This window comes from Peromyscus leucopus, chromosome 6, assembly GCF_004664715.2.
Source record: "Peromyscus leucopus breed LL Stock chromosome 6, UCI_PerLeu_2.1, whole genome shotgun sequence".
NCBI classification, from domain to species: domain Eukaryota; kingdom Metazoa; phylum Chordata; class Mammalia; order Rodentia; family Cricetidae; genus Peromyscus; species Peromyscus leucopus.
Window position 1 is genome coordinate 82,932,045 of NC_051068.1, and position 20,694 is coordinate 82,952,738.

A 20,694-nucleotide genomic window follows, 5' to 3' on the forward strand; every position below is an offset into this window, starting at 1 on the left:
TCTGTTTTGCCCAAGACTCCCAGCTGCTTCACAATTTAAGAGAATCTTAAGCTACTACTACATAGTGGTTCCCCATGTCTGCCCAACCCACATAGTCTTACAATCAGCTGTCATTTGTTTTGTTTTTGTTTGTTTGTTTGTTTTTGAGACAGGGTTTCTCTGTGTAGCCTTGACTGTCCTGGAACTCACTCTGTAGACCAGGTTGGTCTTGAACTCAGAGATCCGCCTGCCTCTGCCTCCTGAGTGCTGGGATTAAAGACGTGCGCCACTGCTCAGCAACAGTCAGTATTATAATCAAAATGGAAACCAATCAAATTCTTCCAAAACGACCCAGCTAACTTAACAGTGTTGAAAGAGACATTTAATGCTAACATACTCCACAGTATCAGCTATAAATAACTCTTGAAGTTTGATGAATAATTAAAAAGAATGTCGTAAGTGGGTTACATTTGCAAAATGCATCACAGTTTTAGTGTTTGCTGGTGTTGTCCCTGTGAAGGCACTTCATAGTCAGTAATACCAACATTTGATTGATTTCTTTTTTTTCCAGAGCTGAGGACCAAACCCAGGGCAAACGCTCTACCACTGTGCTAAATCCCCAGCCCTTGATTGATTTCTAACGCCAGAGCCATCGCTCTAGATCCCTCTCCTCCATCCCTTGATCAGTGCTGGGGATCTGGAATTGGATCCAAGGCCTTGACTGTGCTGGCACGTCCTACCACTAAGCCACACATTCTAAGCCTTTGCTGTCTTCTTAAAATTCCTTTAGATGTGTTCATTTTATTTCATTTTATTTTATTTTATTTTATTTTATGTTATGTGTATGGGTGTTTTGCCTGAGTGTATGTCTGTGCACTACATGCATGCCTCCCTCATGCCTGCAGAGGTCAGAGAGGACACTGGATTCCCTAGAACTAGAGCTACAGATGGTTGTGAGCCACCAGGTAGGCACTGTGACTCTAACCCAGTCCTCTGGAAGAGCAGCCAGTGCTCTTAACTACTGAGCCATCTCTCCAGCCCACCTTCGTTTTCTTAAGACCGGGCCACACTATGCAGCCCCAGCATGAAACTCTCTATCCTCCCACCCCAACGCCCCACGTGCTGGGTTCGGAGGTATATGTCAGAACACCTGGTGTCTGAGTTAAGGTGTCTATTGCTGTGAAGAGACACCATGACCATGGCAACCCTTACAAATGAAAACATTGAACTGTTCCAGAGGTTTAGTCCATTCTCATCATGGCAAGAAGAATGTCAGCATGGTGCTAGAGGAGGAGCTGAGAGCTCTACATCTTGAGCCACAAGCAGCAGAAGGAGACTGTGTCCCACACTGGGCATAGCTTCAGTATGTAAGACCTCAAGTCCCTCCCCACAGTGACACACTCCCTCCAACAAGAACACACCTACTCCAACAAGGCCACACCTCCTAATAGTGCCACTCCCTATGGGCCAAGCATTCAAACACATGAGTCTCTGTGGGCCATTCCTATTCAAACACCCATACCTGGCTCTAACTTCTACATGTACACTCTTATTTAATCATTACTACATTCTTTAAGAACAGTACTATTAGCTGGACCTGGTTGGTGCATGCCTTTAATCCCAGAATTTAGGAGGCAAAGGCAGGTAGATCTCTGAGTTCAAGGCCAGCCTGGACTACACAGAGAAATCTTGTCTTGAAAAACAAAAACAACAACAACAGAAGAGTACTATTTTTAGCACCATTGTTTGTTTTTAAGATAGTCTCACAGAGTGCCCCTGTTTGCCTGGCACTCACTATGGAAACCAGTCAGCCCTTGAACTCACAGAGCCACCGGCCTCTGCCTCTAGAGACCTGTGATTAAAGGTGTGCGCCACCACACCCAGCTTTATCATTATTTTTTTTTAAGAGGAGGAAATTGAGGTTAGACTAGCCTTGGGCCAGACAGCTGTGAGCTTGTTCATGGTACAGTATTTGGCCTGCTGTTCTTTCTCATCCACTAATACTCAACACCATATCCCATGCTGTGCTGGTTAGTTTCAAGAGTCAACTTGACAAACATAATATAGAATCACCTGGAGAAGACTTTTTTAAAAGTTGTATGTGTGTGAGGGTTTTGCCTGCATATGTAAGCACACCATGTGTGCAGTGCCCATGGAAGTCAGAAGAGGGCACAGGTTCATGGGGTCACAGACAGTTGTGAGCTATCATGTGGGTGCTAGGGACTGAACATAGGTCCTGTGTAAGAACGTCAAGTGCTTTTAACCATTGAGCCATCTCTCCAGCTTCCAGGAAGTGAGTCTTCATAAGGAAGTATCCAGATCAGGTTGATCCAAGGGCGTGTCTATGGGGGATGATTGTTTATTAATGTAGAAGGAGCAGCCCATCGTGAGCTGCACTATTCCCTAGGCAGTGGACCCTGCACTATGTAAGAGTGCAGAAATCCAGCTAATCATAAGCAAGCAAGCACGTCTGTGTTTGTTTCCCTCTGCTCTCAACTGTGAATATGATAAGATTAGCTCTCCCAAGTTCCTATCGCCTTGCTTCTCAGTGACAGACGGTAACCTGGAGTTGTGAGTAGAAATAAACATGTGTCCCACACACCATCGGCCCCACACAAGTTGCTGTTTGTCAGGGTATTTTATCACAGCAACAGAGATCGAACTAGAACACTTCTTTGCTCCGATTCCCTCTCGAGACCTCGGTGTCTGATGGCAGACTATTTTCAGTGCCTTTGTCCTGTGACCTACGCCCAGGCCATGGATAACTCTGGAAGTCCTGACAGACATGGAGACTGTTCATTTTGTCTGTCCTCTTCCCTGTGATTAGTTCTGTGTCACTTTAGTGGCAAATGATATGTTAGATGCTGGAGACACAGCAAAGACCAAAACACATTCTGTGCTCTCCTGCTTAGGGCTTGAATTCTGTTCCTAGTTGAGGGAACAGAAATTTAACTAATACAATTAATCACATAGGAACACCATGCTAAGCATGGTAACAAGAATGACAAGTTGACACCAGAGTCTGTTTTAGGAGTCTCCTGGTTCAGGGGTGGTGTCGTTGAGGAAGTGACCTTTACTCTGGGATGTAAGAGCCAAGTAAGACAGCTAGGAAAAGGCCCACAGGAAAGCTACTCAAAGGTTCCAGGCGGAAAGCATCCTGGCAGCTGGTGTGGCCACAGCAAGGAAGATGTTCAAGAGATGCAGGCAAAACGGGCAGAGAACAGAGCTGTGGGAAGTTACTGGATCTTATCCCAAGAGCAATGGGTGGCCTCAGAACCCAGAGTTCTGAGCAGGAAACTGTTGTGTTTGGACATGTATTCGTCATTCTGGCTGCTGGGTGGACGCAGCCTGGAGGAGGCAGGGAGGGAAGCACAAGAGCAGTTGGGAGGTTGCAAGGTGGATCAGGCAGGGGGAGTGGGGGGAGGCTGGTCCAGCTAAGTGGGAAGTAAGTGAGACTGCACGCAGGAAAGCCGAAGAGCTGTGTTTGTAGCATCAGCTCAATTACTGACTTTTGAAATCTCTCCAGGTGGCCATTTCTACAGAAGAGAAATCCTCTCTCACTCCTAAAGACATTTGTGAATGCCTTAAGATCCAGGCGCCATGATGGTCTGTGCCTTGAAAATGCAGGCCGTTATCAATCTACACACATCCTGCCGCAGTGAGAGATACTGATTTCTACCCTCTCACTGCAGTCCCCAGAGAGAGGTGGGACCCTTCCTCCTCCTGGGTTGAGAAGTGAAGGGGTGGATAGACTGATAATCTGTATCTCGTCCCACATCAAATGACATTTGATATTAGGGCTCACACAGGATGGGGGCCAGGCTGTTTTAACCCACAGTCCCTCCATTTCTCACTTGCATCTTCTCTAGTTCAATATCTGCCCCCACCCCCAGTTATTGTGACATGTAGACTTGAACTCTAAAGTAATATTAAAACTGGATGATTGGCTGGGCATGGTGGCGCACGCCTTTAATCCCAGCACTTGGGAGAGGGGCAGAGGCAGGTGAATCAAGGTGAGTTTCTAGGCCAGCCTGGTCTACATAATGAGTTCCAGGCCAGCTAGGGCTGTAGAGAGATCTTTTCTCAATAAAAACAAACAAGTAAAATATAATTGGATGATTAAATGTCCGCCGTGTTCCAACACTGGTCCTTCTGAGAGATTTCAGGATAGGCAGGAGTGAGAGCTGGCATGGGTGAGGCCCCAGGTTCAACCTCCAGCAGCACAAAAACAAACTTGGAAATGAGAAATCCAAGTGTAACGCAATTCTTTTAGTCCATTTGCTTGCTTTGGTATAAAAGAATATTTTTTTCCCCTCTCATACTTATTGTCAGAATTGCTTTGTGTAACAGTCTATCCTGATGTTTTCTTCCCTGGAGCCCGATACTACCTGTCACATAATCATGTGATTTGAAGGGGGCAGTGCAGAGCAGTAGAAAGCTTGGTTTGGGACTGTGGCTGAGTACCAGTAGTCTCATCAATTTTGAGCTAGGAAACTAAGATGGAATGCTTAACCTCACTGGGCCTCCGGTTTTTCACTCTGCAATGGAAATCACAATGCCAGTTTCACTGGACTCCTGTGTAGGTTCAAGAAAAACCTTTTATAAAGAACATCCAGCACAGGGCCAGGTCCCTGAAAGGCACACCTGGAGTAAATATTTGGTTGTCTAGCCTCCCAACCCCGTGGAGAGGGGGCACTGATCTTTTTAATGACTGACAAAGGTCTCCTAAGCTGGGAATTTCCCTAGTTACTGGGATGTGGAGGAGACTGGCCCCCACAGACTCATATAATTGAATCCTTGGTCCCTAGGTGGTGGAACTCTTTGAGAAGGACTGGGAGGTGTGGATTACAAGTAAGATCTCAGCTGCAGCTCCAGGGCCATGCGTTGCCTGCCTGCTACATGGACTAACCCTCTGAAATGCTAAGCAAGCTCCCAATTAAATGCTTTCTTTCATAAGTTGCCTTGGTCATGGCATCTCTTCACACCTATGGAAAAGCAACTAAGACATGGGGTCTCAAGGGGGTTAGAAGCTCTCATTCGTGAACCTCTAAACCCACAACATGTCATGCAAAGCCAGATTTAGACGTTTGGCACCAAAGCCAGTGAGACGACCAACACTTTGTACATTGTGTTCTAATGGGGTTAATGAAGTTTATTTGCTGACTCAAAACTCCACAGAGGAAATCCCATTGGACTTTGTTTTAAACCAGCTGGGCCATCAGATGCTTGTCATCCCTTATCTACCTGCCTCTGTTTCTTTGAGTGTCTCCCTCTCACAGATGTCTGCCAGTCAGCAGTAAGCCTAGGTTAGAATGGGTCAAGGGAGCACTCACGGCCAGGAGCCTCCACTCCCACCCCCCACCTCCAGGGAGCGTGGTGTCCTCCTCCCACCTGCCTCAGGAGGCCCCGAGGCCCCTTCCCCACGAGGCTTGTGCGCTGGCTCCCAGACTCACGAAGTGCAGTTCTCCGTGGACGCAGAGATGCTGTCGTCAACTTCCAAGTTGGCCGAGAGGCTGGCAAAACCATGAGGCAGCTCATCCCACTCATCAAACCGGATGCCCGTGCCAAGGGAGTAGCGGCCCTCTGCGCAGGGCTTGCAGGACTGGTCCTTCATATCCAAAAACTCTCCGGCATTGCAAGAGAAAGCTGGAAAGCAGGGCAGGGACAGGGGAGGGGTGCTGAGGTCACTGTGGTCTCTGGAGGGGTGATGGGGCTGGAGGCAATCTAAAGCCAGGACTTCGGGGTCAGGATCTAGGGGTCTGGACCACTAAAATTTAGGGCTAAGGAATGTCTTGTGTGATGATATTTATATGGAATGGCCACAAGAGCAAAGTCATAGAGACAAAAGGCAGATCTGTGGTTGCCATGGAGACTGCAGAGAGAACTTTCTTTTCAGTCTCTAAATGCCCCCAAAACGTGAATGGTTAAGAGTTGCTGGGAACAGCTGGGCGGAGGTGGTACACGCCTTTAATCCCAGCACTCAGGAGGCGGAGGTAGGTGGATCTCTGAGTTCTAGGACAGCCAGAGAAACCCTGTCTCAAAAAGCAAACAAACCCATAAAAACAAAACAAAACAAAAAAAAAACAACCACAAAAAAGAGTTTAGCAAAGATTTTAGCATCCCTGAAATTTGCTAACAAGGGGTGGGATTTATGGTCTGTAAGAAGTGACATCTTTGGAGGCAGAGGAGGAATTGTTGTAAGTTCAAGATCAGCCTTGTCCATATAGCAAGGTCTAGGCCAGCCAAGGCTACACAGGAATCCTTTCTCAATTGAGAAAAATAAAACAACCTAGCGAAAGTAGTTGTGTCTCAATAAAGCTGATATTTTCAAAAAGAAGAAAGGATTATAAAGTCAGACAAGGTGGTGACTTGCCAGTAATCCTACCACTTGGGAAGAGAAGGTGGGAATTCAAGGTCAGCCTCATTTATATGAGACCCGTGGAAAGAAAGAAGGAAGAAAGGGAGGGAGGGAGGGAGAAGAGAGGGGGGAGGGAGAGAGAGAGGGTGGACCAGACACTGTGCTAAACTGAGGTTGGAATTTGAATGTCTGGTTTTAATCTCCTTTGAACTCTTTCAATGATCCCTCCACTCTAGTCCGGATATTTATCGTTATTCCCTTTGCATTCCTACGAGAACAGGGCACAGGGGGGATAGAAAGCTGTAAAGGCTGAGTCGTAGAGGTGGGTGGGAGCCGCAGCCACTGCCCTTCGGGTCACATTACAAGAGTCCTGCTCCCTGAACTGATGCTCAGTGCGTTTAAAGAGCCTGGACCTGCGTAAGTTCATTTTCTTCAGCTCCTTTTCACAAACAAAAGCAAATTGCAATATTGCCTCCAGACTGCTGAGGCAGGTAGGTGCAAATCACAGAGAAATGCACAGACAGGAAGAAAAGAAAAAAGGCACACTGAGTGGCAGACATCTAGAATTGTTTATATTGTACTCGTTGGATCTGAATTAAAAAGTAAAAGCAAATTCAGATACTCAGTTTGAATCTATTAAATAACATTTCTTTTGTTTGTTTGCTTTTGTTTTTAGGTTTTTGAGACAAGGTCTCTCTCCAAGGCCCTGGCTGTCCTAAGCTCGCTCTGTAGACCAGGCTGGCCTCTAACTCACAGGGACCCACCTGCCTCTACCTCCCAAGAACTAGACTTAAAGGCCTTTGCCACTACACGTGTCTTAATAAGATTTCTGCACCACATTCCAGAAGGCTTGGGGGTGGAACCAACTGGAGGAAAGATCTGGCGTCTATCCCGGCAGGAAGAGCCTGGCTTCGTGTGGCTAGAGGCTTGGGTTCGAGGTCAGGCCTAAGTATCAGGGAGCCCCTGGGACAGGAAGGCTGCTTACAGCACTCGGTGCCCTTGACGGGGTCCGGGAGGCTGGTGCACAGGCCTGGGGTGTGCGGCACGGCGACCCTCCACCTGGAACCAGTACTGTCGCACGCCGTATACTCATAATGGTACTCTGACTGCAAGGGAAAGAGCGGAAGGCAGAGGGTCCATCGTCAGTGACGAAGCAGGGACAGTCTCCTGCCCAGCACGAGGGCTACTGGCACCCTTCGTGACAGCGACGGCCCGAGGACCCTGGCACCCAAAGATTCCAAGGCCCCTAGGAGAACTACATTAATTTCAATCGTTTTTCCCCGACCTGGCTGTGGCCCAGCCCCTCAGAAGTGCATTGGTGCATGTATGTGATTCTCTTTGCTGTTGTGCACGCATGATGTCCCGTGGAGGTGAGGAATGGGGTGACTGAGGATAGACTAAGGGTCGCCACGCAGCCCAGCTGGCAGGGTGCTTGTGCCACATGCTCAGAGCTCTCAGTTTGAGGATTACAAGTCCAAGGTCAGTTCCGGGTACGTAAGGCTGTCCCCAAACCCCAAACAACAACAGCAACTGAAGAGTTTTTCTTGTCCAAACAGTAGAATTCAAGAACAAGGCCATTCTAAATGTAAAGGCTGGCGCACGCTCGTACGCACGCACGCATGCACACAAGAGAGCGCACGCCCGCGCGCACGCGTGCGCGCACACACACACACACACACACACACACACACAAGCGATTGTCACACAGAGTTTTATTCCCAGCTCTCCTTCTGCACAAAAGGACTCTGAAAACTCCCATCGCATCACAGAAACGTCATCTTCAGGCCAGCAGGGGAGGTGCTGTCTTCCCGCACACCTGTCCGCATTTCCCCGTGCTAGGGCACTCGCTGTCCAGCTGCTTCCCCTGGAGTAGACCAGCCCGACACCGGTAGCATCGCCTGCAAATCAAGCATGTAGCGAAACACCAGGAAGCACTACTCGGGCAAGGCGACACAGCTGATGTGGCAAGCACCTCAGCATTTCTGGGCCTTCAGGCCGCCCATCAAACCGCCCGCGAACAGATGGCTTTTGTTCAGAGAAGTGTTTCACAGTCCTGATCCCCTTGGTTCTGCCGAGTGTTTCACGGTCCACGCTTATCTCGTATTGTTACGGTATCTATAAGCAAAGCAGGATGAATGTCCCCCTTCCAGCCACGCAAAAGCAGGACCCTACAGCACGCCTGATCGCCAGGAGCTGAGGCTGACCACCGGACAGGCTGAAGTCTGCTGAGCTAGCCTATCAAAGTTTACTTTGGTAAAAAGCATAGTCTGTGTTAGCTATCCTAAGACGAATAACCTTTCCACTTAACACCTATAAGATCAAAGTGCTGAGACGGTAAAGAAGCACTGTGCCAGAAGAACTGACTGCAGCTTTTTCTCATGTGCTAGGTTTAAAAAACGGTGTGTCTTCTCAGAAGCTGCAGGATCTCAGATTTGCTGAAACATGGTGAGCCCGGTGTTTCCAATTCTGGGACTCCGGAAACTTAGTAGGAAGAAAGAACTATTGTAGACTATGTTTTCCTTTTCCTCCCTTGTGAATATTTGCCAAATACATTTTGTCAGCCCAGCACATACAAGTCCAAGCTGGACCAGCGTGGCTTGGGCGGCAACCTGAACTTGACCTTTTCACCTTCCGGAAGAAGATGCAGAACGGAAGATCGGCGAATTGTGGCCTTAATGTTTGGTTTGTTTATTTATTTGTTTGTGACAGGGTCTCACACAGCCCAGGTTGAGTTTGGAACTGTGTGTATTTTTATTTTTGTGTATATGAGAGCTCTGCTTGTCTGTCTGTTCACCACGCACATGCCTCATACCCACAGGGTCCAGAAGGCATCAGGTCCTCCGGAACTGGACTTACAGATGGTTGTGAGTCTGGCAATTGAACCTGGGTCCTCCAAAGGAGCAGTAAGAGCTCTTAACTGCTGACCCATGAGCCCTGAACTCCCTTTTTAAAAATTACACTGATTTGTCGTGTGTGTTTGTGTGTGAGTGGGTGCAGGTGCTGTGGTGTACATGTGGAGGCCAGAGGACAGCTCGGAAAACTCAAGTTCTAGTCTCCCGCCATAGTTAGTTAGGGTTACTATTAGTGTAATAACACACCATGACCCAAGCAGCTTGGGGAGGAAGGGGTTTATCTGGCTTACACTTCCACATCACTGTTCATGATCGAAGGAAGTCAGGACAGGAACCCAAACAGGGCAGGAACCTGGAGGCAGGAGCTAATGCTGAAGCCATGGAGGCGTGCTGCTTACTGATTTGTTCCCCACGGCTTGTTCAGCCTGCTTTCTTATAGAACCCAGGACCACCAGCCCAGGGGTGGCCCCACTCATAATGGGCTCTCCTCAGTCACTAATCAAGAAAATGCCTTACAGGTGTGTTTACAGCCTGATCTTATGGAGGCCTTTTCTTAATTGAGGTTCCCTCCTCTCCGAGGACTTTAGCGTGTGTCAAGTTGACGTGACACTATGCAGCACAGGGTCCCGGGGATTGAACTCAGGTTGTCAGGCTTGGCAGCAGGTGCTTTTACTGAGCCATCCGGTGACCGACCCTAGCCTTGGATTCTCTACATAGTCAAGGATATCCATGAATTCCCAGGTCTTCTTGCCTTCACCCTCAAATGTTGAGATTTACAGATGTGCACCACCACACCCATCTTCTGAAGCTTAATGTTTTATCAGAATTTATGGCTTTGGATTTAAATGTCAGTTTCACCAAAGACCATCAGGATGGGGATTATTTTGTGCCCAGGGTTACTATCTCTCTGGGTCTCCTTTTCCTCATGGTTTGAGTTGTTTCCTTGTCTCAGAGATAAATATCCTGTCGCTGGGGGATGAGTAGGCCAACTAAATGTGTCGTGAGTTCAGTCCTAAAAATGATGCTTTCAAAGGGTCTTGGTGCAAGAACGAGGGTTAAGTAAAATCCACAGTAGGCATATTCCGTAGAGATCTGCTAAGGAGGCAGAAGGGACTCTAGCCGTGAACCCGATGGCCCTGGCCATTTGTGGAGCTTTCGGAGTTTCCAACGCCCACCTCATTTGAGCCTCACAGCTTCCTAGGAGGCAAACATGGCAGAAGCTGTTTTCTCCATTGTAAAGTTGGCTGTCCACGGGATGAAATGGCTAGCGTGTCCAAGGTCACACAACCTGTAAGTCATTGAGCTAGAACTCAGAGCATGCCAGTAGGAATCCTCTCCCACTTTTATAGGCCTGACCAAACACAAAATTCACACTGGGCCAAATTTCACAGTCAAGTCTAGAAGTTTCTTACTATTTATTTATTTATTTATTTATTTATTTTTGTTTTATTTGCATGGGTGCTTTTGCCTTCATGTATGTCTGTGTGAAGGTGTCAGATCTTGGAGTTCAGACAGTTGTCAGCTGCCATGTGGGTGCTGGGACTTGAACCTGTGTCCTCTAGAAGAGCAGTCAGTGCTCTTAACCGCTGAGCGATCTCTCCAGCCCCCCAGTCAAGTCTAAAAGTTAAATCATCTGCCGGCGGCCAAGCGAGGTTCGCTCCTGAGGCCCGAGAATTGGTGTTAACATAGCTAATCTACTCAAGCAGATTATTTTAATTCACTCTAATTGCATTTGGCCTTTTGAAGGCACACGGGCCAAATCCATTCCTTCACACTGGCTTTCATCTGCTGTCACCAGGTGCTATGAGGCAGGGAGATTTTCTGGGAGAGCGGTAGTTCTGAGCCTTTGAAAACTTCCCTTTTAATATGTGTTAATTTTCTTCACGCCACTTGGGGAGAGTCACAGCATCCCAAGTTGCCAGCTCTGCTGCAGCTGTTTGCAAACTCCACCGGGCTTTAAGATCACACGGTGGGAGATGAGCTTAGGCACAGTTAGAGCAGTGAGTGGGACCTGGCGCGTTTCCTCAGTTCCGCTCACTGTCCTGTGACGATATCAGTTCCTCAAGGATCTTAGTGACTTTTCTCATTGCTATGGCCAAAGAGCTGGCGGAGAGCAGCTTAAGGAGCCGGAGTCGATTTCGGTTTGTGTCCCGAGGTTACATGGTCTGTCTGTGTGGGGATGACTCGGCAGTAGGAACGCTAGACTGCTTGCCCCCATGCCAGTGGACCGGAAGGCAGAGAACAGGGAATGCCGTCCCTCACCCGGGCTTCTCCTTTCCCCTCCTTATTCAGACAAGGACCCCAGCCCACGTGCTGGTGCCAGTCACCTTCCGTGTGGGTATTCCCTTCTGTTAACCGTCTCTAGTTGTTTCTTCACAGACGCACCACTCGACAGTGTGCCTCACGAATGTCCTAGGCATTTCTTTCCAGAGTTTTTCAATGTTATGTGTATGAATGTTTTGCCTGCCTGTATGTGAGTGCACCACGTGCATGCCTGTGCTGAAGAAGTGAGGCAAAGGTGATAGATAGTTCCCCTGCAGCTGCAGTCATGTGGGGGCTGGGAATCGAACCCAGGCCCCCATGTAAGAGCAGCAGGAGCTTTTAACCACTGAACCATCCCTCCACCCCATGTCCTAGACATTCTTGATTCCATCAATTTGACACAATTCACTATCGAATCGACAGTATCTCAATTACCCAATCATCTGCTTTTGAAAGTATACAGTTGGCATACTACACAGATTAACAAAGGACAGACAGACAGACAGACAGACAGACAGACACACACACACACACACACACACACACACACAGTAATCTGGCCAGCACGTAACTTCTCCCTCCCTCCACACATAGGTACACGACACACATCCAAACTTCAGTGTCTACACAACAGAAATTGGTTATTTCCTGTTCCTAGAGAAGTAATAAAAGAATTTAGAAATGAGGGTGGGGACTTTTAATTAATCCATGCCCATTCCCCACCACCCAACCAAGTCATGCTCCTGGGCCCTCAGGAAAGGAAAGAGGAGAACCTTCTCACTGGAGTTCAGGTTGCCTGACATTGAACTATCTGTTGGTAGCTTTATAATTCATTCACTTGACGGGCGGCGGCGCACGCCTTTGATCCCAGCACTCAGGAGGCAGAGGCAGGCAGATTTCTGTGAGTTCAAGGCTAGCCTGGTCTACTGAGTGAGTTCCAGGACAGGCTCCAAAGCTACACAGAGAAACCCTGTCTTGAAATGCCCCCACCCCTAAAAAAGAATTCACTCACATAATATTTTAGTCCTTGTTATCCAGGTATTAAACACACTTATGGAAGAAAATATCAGCAGGTCAGGATGGTATCTGAATGGAAATCTGTCTGTCCTTCCTGAGCTAGAGATGCCACTCAGTTGGTAACAGTGTTTGCTCTGGGATCCATCTCCAGTACCTCATGGACTGTATGGTGTGGCGGTACAAGTCTGTGATTCCAAAACACTTGGGATGCAGACAAAGAAGGAACATAAGTTCAAGGTCATCCTCAGCTACATAGGGAGTGTGAGGCCAGCCTGAGCTGCACAAGGCTGATGCAAACAAACAAAATCAGGAACCTATCCCTTCCATCTTCCTCTTTTTCTTTCAAATAGTGTGTCTTATTCTTTTCTCTCCCCTTTTAAAATGATTATCAGGTCAACACACTAAATCTTAGAGGTTGTTGGTGATCTACATTTTTATCCTTTCGGGCTGTTTGTTGGCATTCACTGTGGGAGACAGGGAAGGTATACCCTGAAAAGCTGGTGACATAAAGATACGGTCCACAATGCAGGTAGCAGGAGGCCCATAAGTGCTCTGGCTTCTTTGGGGTGCCTTAAGTAAGAGGTAATCCTGATACCCCACTACTGTTTCAGAGTGCTCAGCTTCTCCAAGCCTCAGTTACCTCATGGAAAAACAGGGACACGGGAGTTGAGGTTGTGGGGTGCCTTAGTGTGGGGTCTAACCATCAAGAGAAGGAATATATATATATATATATATATATATATATATATATATATATATATATATATATATTCTCATGTGGACTAGGCAAATTCAATCAAGATGATTGATGTAGGCCAAGCATTTGGTAATCAGACTAGCCTCAAACTCAGAGATCTTCCTGACTCTGCCTCCCCAGTGGTAATCAACCTTTTTTAATCTTAAGAAAAAAAGCTGGTGTGGGCCTGGTGAGGTGGCTCAGTGGTTAAGAACATGGGCTGCTCTTCCAGAGGACCTGGGTTTGATTCTAGCACACACGTCACACACGTGGTGGGCTCACCACCATCTGTAAACTTCAGTTCTAGACTGAAAACCCTCTTTTGACCTCAATGGGCACCACATACATGTGATGCTTACTCATACATGCAGACAAAGCACCTCCGCTGGAAACAGTGGTCCCTTTAGGAGGACTGGGCACTAGGTGGACCGCCTTGGTGGGACTGTTGAATGAAGCGGCTCTCCTGCCGCGGGACAGCATACGGCCCATGCTAGGCCATCGGATACTCTCCTAGGGTAAGTGAGAGATGAGACGCAGGGAATGCGGACACTTAGTTGTAGCAGGAATCTTAGAGAATCTTATTAATAAAATCAAACCTGTGAGCCAGGTATTGGGGTGAAGCTGGAAGATCAGAGAGACAGAACAAGCCACAGCTACCTCACATGGCCGGATCCTCAACTGGTCTTGTTTCCTCAGACTGGAGGCCTCATCCCAATGGGTCTCAGCTGAATTGTTGTTAGAAGCCTAAAATCTTAACCATCCAAAAGCTTAACCAGCCAAATGCTTCTAGTTTCTGGTCCTCACGCCTTAGATACCTTTCTGCTTTCTACCACCACTCCCTGGGATTAAAGGCTCGGCTTTTTGGGATTAAAGGCATGATGTGTCACCATGCCTGGCTGTATCCTTGAACACATGATTCTGCCTCTGGAATGCTAGGATTAAAGGCGTGTGCTACCGCTGCCTATCCTCATGTTTAATATTGTGGCTGCTCTGTCTCTGACCCCAGATAAGTTTATTAGCATGCACAATATTTGGGGGAACACAACACCACACTTAGTCATTGAGTAGAAACCTGACAGGGGCTGGAACAGTGAAGGGGACAAGACAGCGAAGTAGGCTGCTGTCCAGAAGCCCTTCTTCCCGGTTCAGCCTGGCCATGGCACAGAGTAAAACAATTACACCAAGGGAAAGAACCGAGTCAGAAAGCGAAGAATACCGTATGTGTTCACATGTATTCGGAACCCGAGCAGTCAGAATCGGAGAGAGAGCAGAACTGTGGTTGCCGGGGACTGGATAGAGAAGGAGGGATTGTGTTCCTGAAAACTGCAGATGACAATATGACAGTATGAGCGTCCTCAAAGCTAGTGAGCGGAACATTTACAAAGGGCTAAGATGGGGGCTGAAGAAATGACTTGGCGGATAAGAGCACTGGCTGCTCACCCGCAGGACCTGGGTTTGATCCCCAGCACCCACATGCAGCTTACAACCATCTGTAACTTCAGTTCTAGAGGATCAGATCCCTTGCTCTGGTCTCTCCAGGCATCAGGCATACAAGGGGTGCATAGATATACATGCAGGTAAAACGCCCATGCACACAAATAAATAAATTAAAATGGCTAAGATGGAAAATTGTGGTATGTGTAAAACTAATAATTACAAGTTTTTAAAAATTACATTAAGTGATTAACTTATGTGTGTGACTCAGTGTGCATGCGTGTTAGAGGTCAGAGGACAATTTTCAGGAGTCAGTCTTTTCCTACTACCGTGTGTAGCTCGGGGATTGAACTCGGGTCCTCAGCTTTGGCTGAAGGTACCTTTACTGGGCCAACTCACCAGCCCTGAGCTATAAATTAAAGGGGGGGGGGTGTTTTGACTGGGTGTGGTAGCACAAACCTGGAATCCCAACCCTCAGGAGGCTGAGGCAAAAGGATTGCAAATTCAAGACCACTCTAAGCTAGATGTTTTAAAAATTAAATTTCAAACGGTGTATGCCATCAATCCTGGAGAACATGCCCAGCCTCAGAGTTATTCTGTTACAGAGGCTTTCCCATGGAAACCTGCAAGTCTGCATTCAAGAGAGACAGCTCCAATTGTTTCAGGGGAAAAAATGTACTCAATTATCACTGAGTTGACTAACTGAACTAAGTGTTTACACCAAGAATGAGCAGTGGGAGACAACGTGACACACATCACGTGGTCCTACTGGCTGTGCCCCCTGGAGCCGGGACTCCCTGAGGCTTACCCGACAGCTCTTAGCAAATTCTTAAAGCATTCTTATTGCAACTGTGCAAAAAGTATTAAGTGCTAAAATAATGTTTTGTTTGCAGACGTTCTGTTCCTTTACAGTTAGAATATTTAAACTCTGGCAATACCGGTGACATGGAACATGTCAGGTCTCCCACATTCTAGGGAGACAGACGCTCTCGATGTTAGGAGTCTCGAAGCTCCGGGAGCTGAGAGTCCCAGTTTTCACAGAGATGTGAAAACCCTGTGGTGTGCTGATGGGAATGAGGTGGGGAGGAGACATCAAAGAGAAATGTAACAGTGTTGCTCTTGTCTGCCCCCATCTCCCCAGCAGAAGCGCTTGGTGCCCAAGGACTCTGACAATGACAGAAACAGGTCTCTAACTCTAAGGTGACGCTAACCACTGAAAAACACTGGTTCTTTTCTGACTGAGAGAGGCTTGAAAGCCGTAGCAAGCAGACACTTAGCTTTGGGCTAGAAATAACACCCGCAATAGCAGACTAGAGAGGACAGATGGCCAGCGGAAACACCGCAGGGACAAGACTAGGTGACCCAGTGGCAGTGGGGGCATCCTACCCTAGCCATCTTCCTGCCAGGGCATTCCTCCCGGCCGAGCTGCCAAGGGTGCTGCTCACAGATGGCCTGTATTGGCAGCAGAGTCAAAAGGCAGGCGGGGGTTCTGGGGAGATGGCTTAATCAGCCAAGTGTTTGGAGCTCAAGCATGAGGATCTAAGTTTAGTTCCCAAGAACCCACAAAATCCAGGCCAATGTATAAAACTTTCAAAGAATCATGGGGCGGTGGTGGCACCTGCCTTTAATCCCAGCACTAGGGAGGCAGAGGCAGGTGGATCTCTGCGAGTTCGAGACCAGCCTGGGTGACAGAGTGAGTTCCAGGACCGGCTCCAAATCTACAGAGAAACCCTGTCTCAAAAAAATAAAACAAAACAAAACAACAACAACAACAACAACAAAACACTCTCAAAGAATCAATAAAAACATTATATATTGTTTTAAAAAGCCAGGCATGGTGGCTTCTGCCTATCATCCCAGAACTGGGGAGATGGAGTCCAAGGATCCCCTGGCCTTTCTGGCTACCTCATCGGGCTGAATCAGTGAGCTACAGGTTCAGTGAGAGACCCTGCCTCAAAAAAATGAGGTGGGAGCCGGGCTCGCGCACACCTTTAATCCCAGCACTTGGGAGGCAGAGCCAGGCAGATCTCTGTGAGTTCGAGGCCAGCCTGGTCTACAGAGCGAGATCTAGGACAGGAACCAAAACTGCATGGAGAAACCCTGTTTCAGAAAAACATAAATAAATAAGGTGGGGACAAATCAGGGAAGACATACCAATGTCAGCCTTCAGTCTCACACATGCATAGACATGTGCATATGTACCTGTACACACATGTGCACACATGGTAGACAGACAGGCAGACAGACAGATGATAGAATGCAATAAAAATTTTTAAAAAAGAAAAAAATAGATCTGTTATAAGCCCACCAGGAGAAAAATAATTAATCCCACACCCAATTTTACTTCACTCCTTTATTTATGGACCTTTATGCCAAGCTGACTTTCAGCTGGCCACAGCAAGAAAACTCACCCTGATGGAGACCCAGAAGTAGGTCATTTACCAGTGTACCAAGCTCCCCACAAATGTGCACTGCCAGCTGGGTGAAAGGTGGCCTGAGAGAATTAGTTTTAACATTTTGCTGTATCTCTTCCCAGATTATTCTTCTGTATATGCGCGTGCTGGGTGGGGTGAGCAGGGCAGGTGATCGTGGGTCTTGAACTCAGGGGTCTTGCATATGCTCCGCTGGTGAGCTGCATTTCCAGTCTTCTGTGTGGAGTTTCCACAAAGTGAAGGGCCGGGGTGTGGCTCCGAGGTGGAGCAGACGCTTAGCCCGCCCAGAGCCCTGGGTTTGTCCCTGGAATCGTAAATGAGTACAGCATGAAGGTCGTGTGTTATGCCAGTTTGTGCTGTGACTTTTTTGTTTGCTTTCAGGTCGTTGAGAATGCTGTCCCGAGTCTTTAATGATTAGGTCACAGCTTCTTCAACCGTTCTCTGTTGTCGGACACCGAGTTTCCTCCAAGTTCTCTTTGTTTTATGGTGAACTCCTTGTGTCTCTCCTGCTGTTTCCTTTGGGTAGATTCCAGGAGTAGAAGGATCAGGCTCAAGACAACGAGTTTCTTTAAGACTCCTGTTCAAGAGGGGAAACTTACAGGAGAGACTGGTCTTTAAAAAAGTTTGTTGTTGTTGTTTATTGTCTTGTGAGACAATGTCTTATGTAGCCCAGGCTGGCCTTAAACTTGTGATGTAGCTGAAGATGTGAAAACTGCATTATGGTAAGATCCAAATTTATTGTCTTTATGATTTTTTTTTTAAAACGAGGTCTTGCTATCATCATACACCTACCTCCTGCTTCCTAGTAATAGAAATACAAATGAATGCCATCATACCAAGCTTTTAAATATTTTGATTTCCAAATATCAAAATAGTACAATGGGCCCTGTATGCCCATTACCCTGCTTTAATACTTCCCATTTTGCCAGGCAGTGGTGGTGGCCTACCCAGCCCTCAGGAGGCAGAGCCAGGTGGGTCTTTGTGAATTTGAGGCCAGCCTGGTCTACAGAGCAAGATCCAGGACAGGCACCAAAACTACACAGAGAAACCCTGTCTCAGAAAAAACAAAAACAAAAAAAACCTTCCCACTTTCTGCTGTTCTTGCTTCATCCACTTCCCAATAACGTCTATTATTCTCCCCATTGGGGATCATTTTATACAGAGCCTATTATTTGTTTACAGTAAAATGTACACACATTTGTGATGCACAGATCTCAACCATACCATTTTAGTGGATGAATGTTATTGAATGAACTATTAACAGCTACTGAGAGGTTGGTGGTGGACAAGGGCTAACTCCTGTCTCCCCTCTCCCCAGGGAGAACCTAGAACCAGGCAGGAGTCTCCCCTTGAGTCTTTGAACCCCAAAGCCATGGCTGTGCAGTCCCACTCACCCCAGGAAGCAGGCCGGCAGGGCCAGGGTTTGTCCCGGCTGGGAGGGGCGATTCTCAAGAACAGGTTCTTAAGCAAACTTGAGTTTTTGCTAGAGCCAACTGGGACTAAGGCCTTGGGTTCTGGGGGAGGATACTTCCCACCCTCCCCTCACCCCCAGGCTCACCCGCCTTCTCCTCTCAGAGTCCCTGAAGAGCAGTTAAAAGGAGATCATTTCCCCCTTTGGAGATTAAGCCGTGTCAAGTGGCACAGAGCTGGGGACACAGGCCAACGGGTAGTAGTTGCTTCTTGGCTCAGAAAGCACCCATCCGAGACTGGAGCAGAGCCCATGGATTTATGCCAGGTCGTGGAAGCCTTTGGTTCCCTCTCGGTCCCTCCACCCCCTCATCCTCTGTCAGGAGGACTTGTCTGCTACTGAGAAGTAGGAATAAATTCCACTCTGCTCAGAAACTTGGAAAATCAGAGAACGTCTCAATGTGAAACCTAAGTCCCCATCATGAGACTTCCAGACATATCCCGAGCTGGATGTTTTCGTGAACGACCATTCTTTATTCTTTTTGCACTAGGATTTCTCAACTTGAGCTGTGGTGCATGCATGGGCTGAGGCTCTGGGGCGTGACAACCTTAACTCCCTTGTCCGTTGGGAAGGCCGGGGTAGGAGGATTTTTATCTATCACTCTCCAGCTTGTCCAACTGGAAACGGGGGAGGGCAGCCACTTCTTTGCTTATCGCCTGCTTCCCCATCCCCGCCCTTTCAGGACCACTGACACATCAGGACCAACCTTCTGGCGGTCTGTCTGCTCATCAGAAATGTCCTGGACAGTATGCTTGGATCTCTACATCACCTTCCCTCTTTCAGGGCTCAGTGTTCTAAGTATTAAGTATTGGGCTCAGAGGCCAAGAGCACCGGCTGCCCTTGCAGAGGGTTCGAGTCTCCGCACCCACATGGTGGCTCACAACCATCTATGACTCCAGTTCCACGGGATCTGATGCCCTTCTGACCTCAGAGGGTCAGAACATTGTACACAAAAATACATGCAGGCAAACTATTCCTGTACATAAAGAAATAAACAATTATTTATCCCATTTGATATGCTAATTTCCCACAAGATATGGTTCTTAGCCTGTGGTTTCTAGACCACTTTCTGTGTGTGACAAGATGCAGAATTCAGCCATGTATGTTTTTCTGGGCAGCTGGTCCATACTTTTCATTAACTATCACTTCCTCTCTACCCAGAAAAACATAAAAACCTGTCATGATAGATTAGTAAGCTAAGGTCATTTAATATTTTACTAAACCAAGGTTGTAATACTTCAACCAAGCAATTTTCAAATTATGCTCCAGAACCCAAGGGTTTAGAAAGACGGCCCCATCAAAGGGCAGTAGAAAGCTGTCCTTTTAATGGAGTCACATGTTTACACTTCTTGGGTGAAATTTTGTTTACACTGAAAGTTTCACACTACAGAACAATTAAGGTGCCAACCTGGGCTGGCCAGGGACTCACTTCTGATCCCCCCTGTCTCCACCTCCCAAGTGTTGGGATCACAGGCGCATAGCACAGTGCCCATTTCTTAATTATATCTTACATTTTGATTTGTGTATGTGTGTGTACGTATGTGTGGGGTGGGGGTGGGGGTGCACACTTGCTGTGACATGCACGTGGAGGTCAGAAGACAACTTGAGGAAATCGGGGATAAACCTCAGGTTGTCAGGCTTGGAAGCAAGTGCCTTTATCCACTAAGCCATGTCACCAGCCCCAGGCCTGGTTTTATGCTGGATCAAAGCCAGTTTCAAGTATGCTAGGCAAGCTACCGACTGAGCTACATCTCATCGCAGAATACCAGCGTCTTTACTTGAATGTTAGGTACCAAAGGAGCGCCGCAGGGTTAAGGACACCTCAGCGTTTTCCTCTGCCCTGATTGGCCAGTTGTGTCCTCCACTGGCATCTAAGATCTCCTCCCCTCAGAACAGGCACCCAGCAACAGGCCTCAAGCTGCCTGGTCCTAACCAGCTGTCCTCCGCCATGTGAGGTTGCCTAGCAACATGGCGTCAGGAGCACTGGGGGGTCCCAGGTTAAGGAGTCTGGGAGAACGCTGGCCTTAGATTGCTGCTTCTTAGCATTGCTCTTTTCTTCTCTGGGTTTCCGGCTTCTCCTTTGACCCAAACCCAAAAGAGGCCACCCTCACTCATCCCAGGGGCATACTGCACAAAGCAGGCCTTGGGCTCCACCC

At 47.7% G+C, this 20,694-nt stretch overlaps 1 protein-coding gene across 2 annotated transcripts in view; it reads right to left on the reverse strand.

Moving 5' to 3' along the window:
* The window catches only part of Elapor1 (endosome-lysosome associated apoptosis and autophagy regulator 1), an 87,332-nt gene that overhangs the window by 40,346 nt on the left and 26,292 nt on the right, over positions 1-20,694 (reverse strand). For both annotated transcript variants that reach the window (XM_028879364.2, XM_028879365.2), the window contains exons 2-3: positions 7,323-7,443; positions 5,433-5,625 (exon numbers count right to left, since the gene is read on the reverse strand). In XM_028879364.2, the coding sequence (XP_028735197.1) occupies positions 5,433-5,625; positions 7,323-7,443 (314 nt within the window). The remainder of the gene's footprint in view (positions 1-5,432; positions 5,626-7,322; positions 7,444-20,694) is intronic.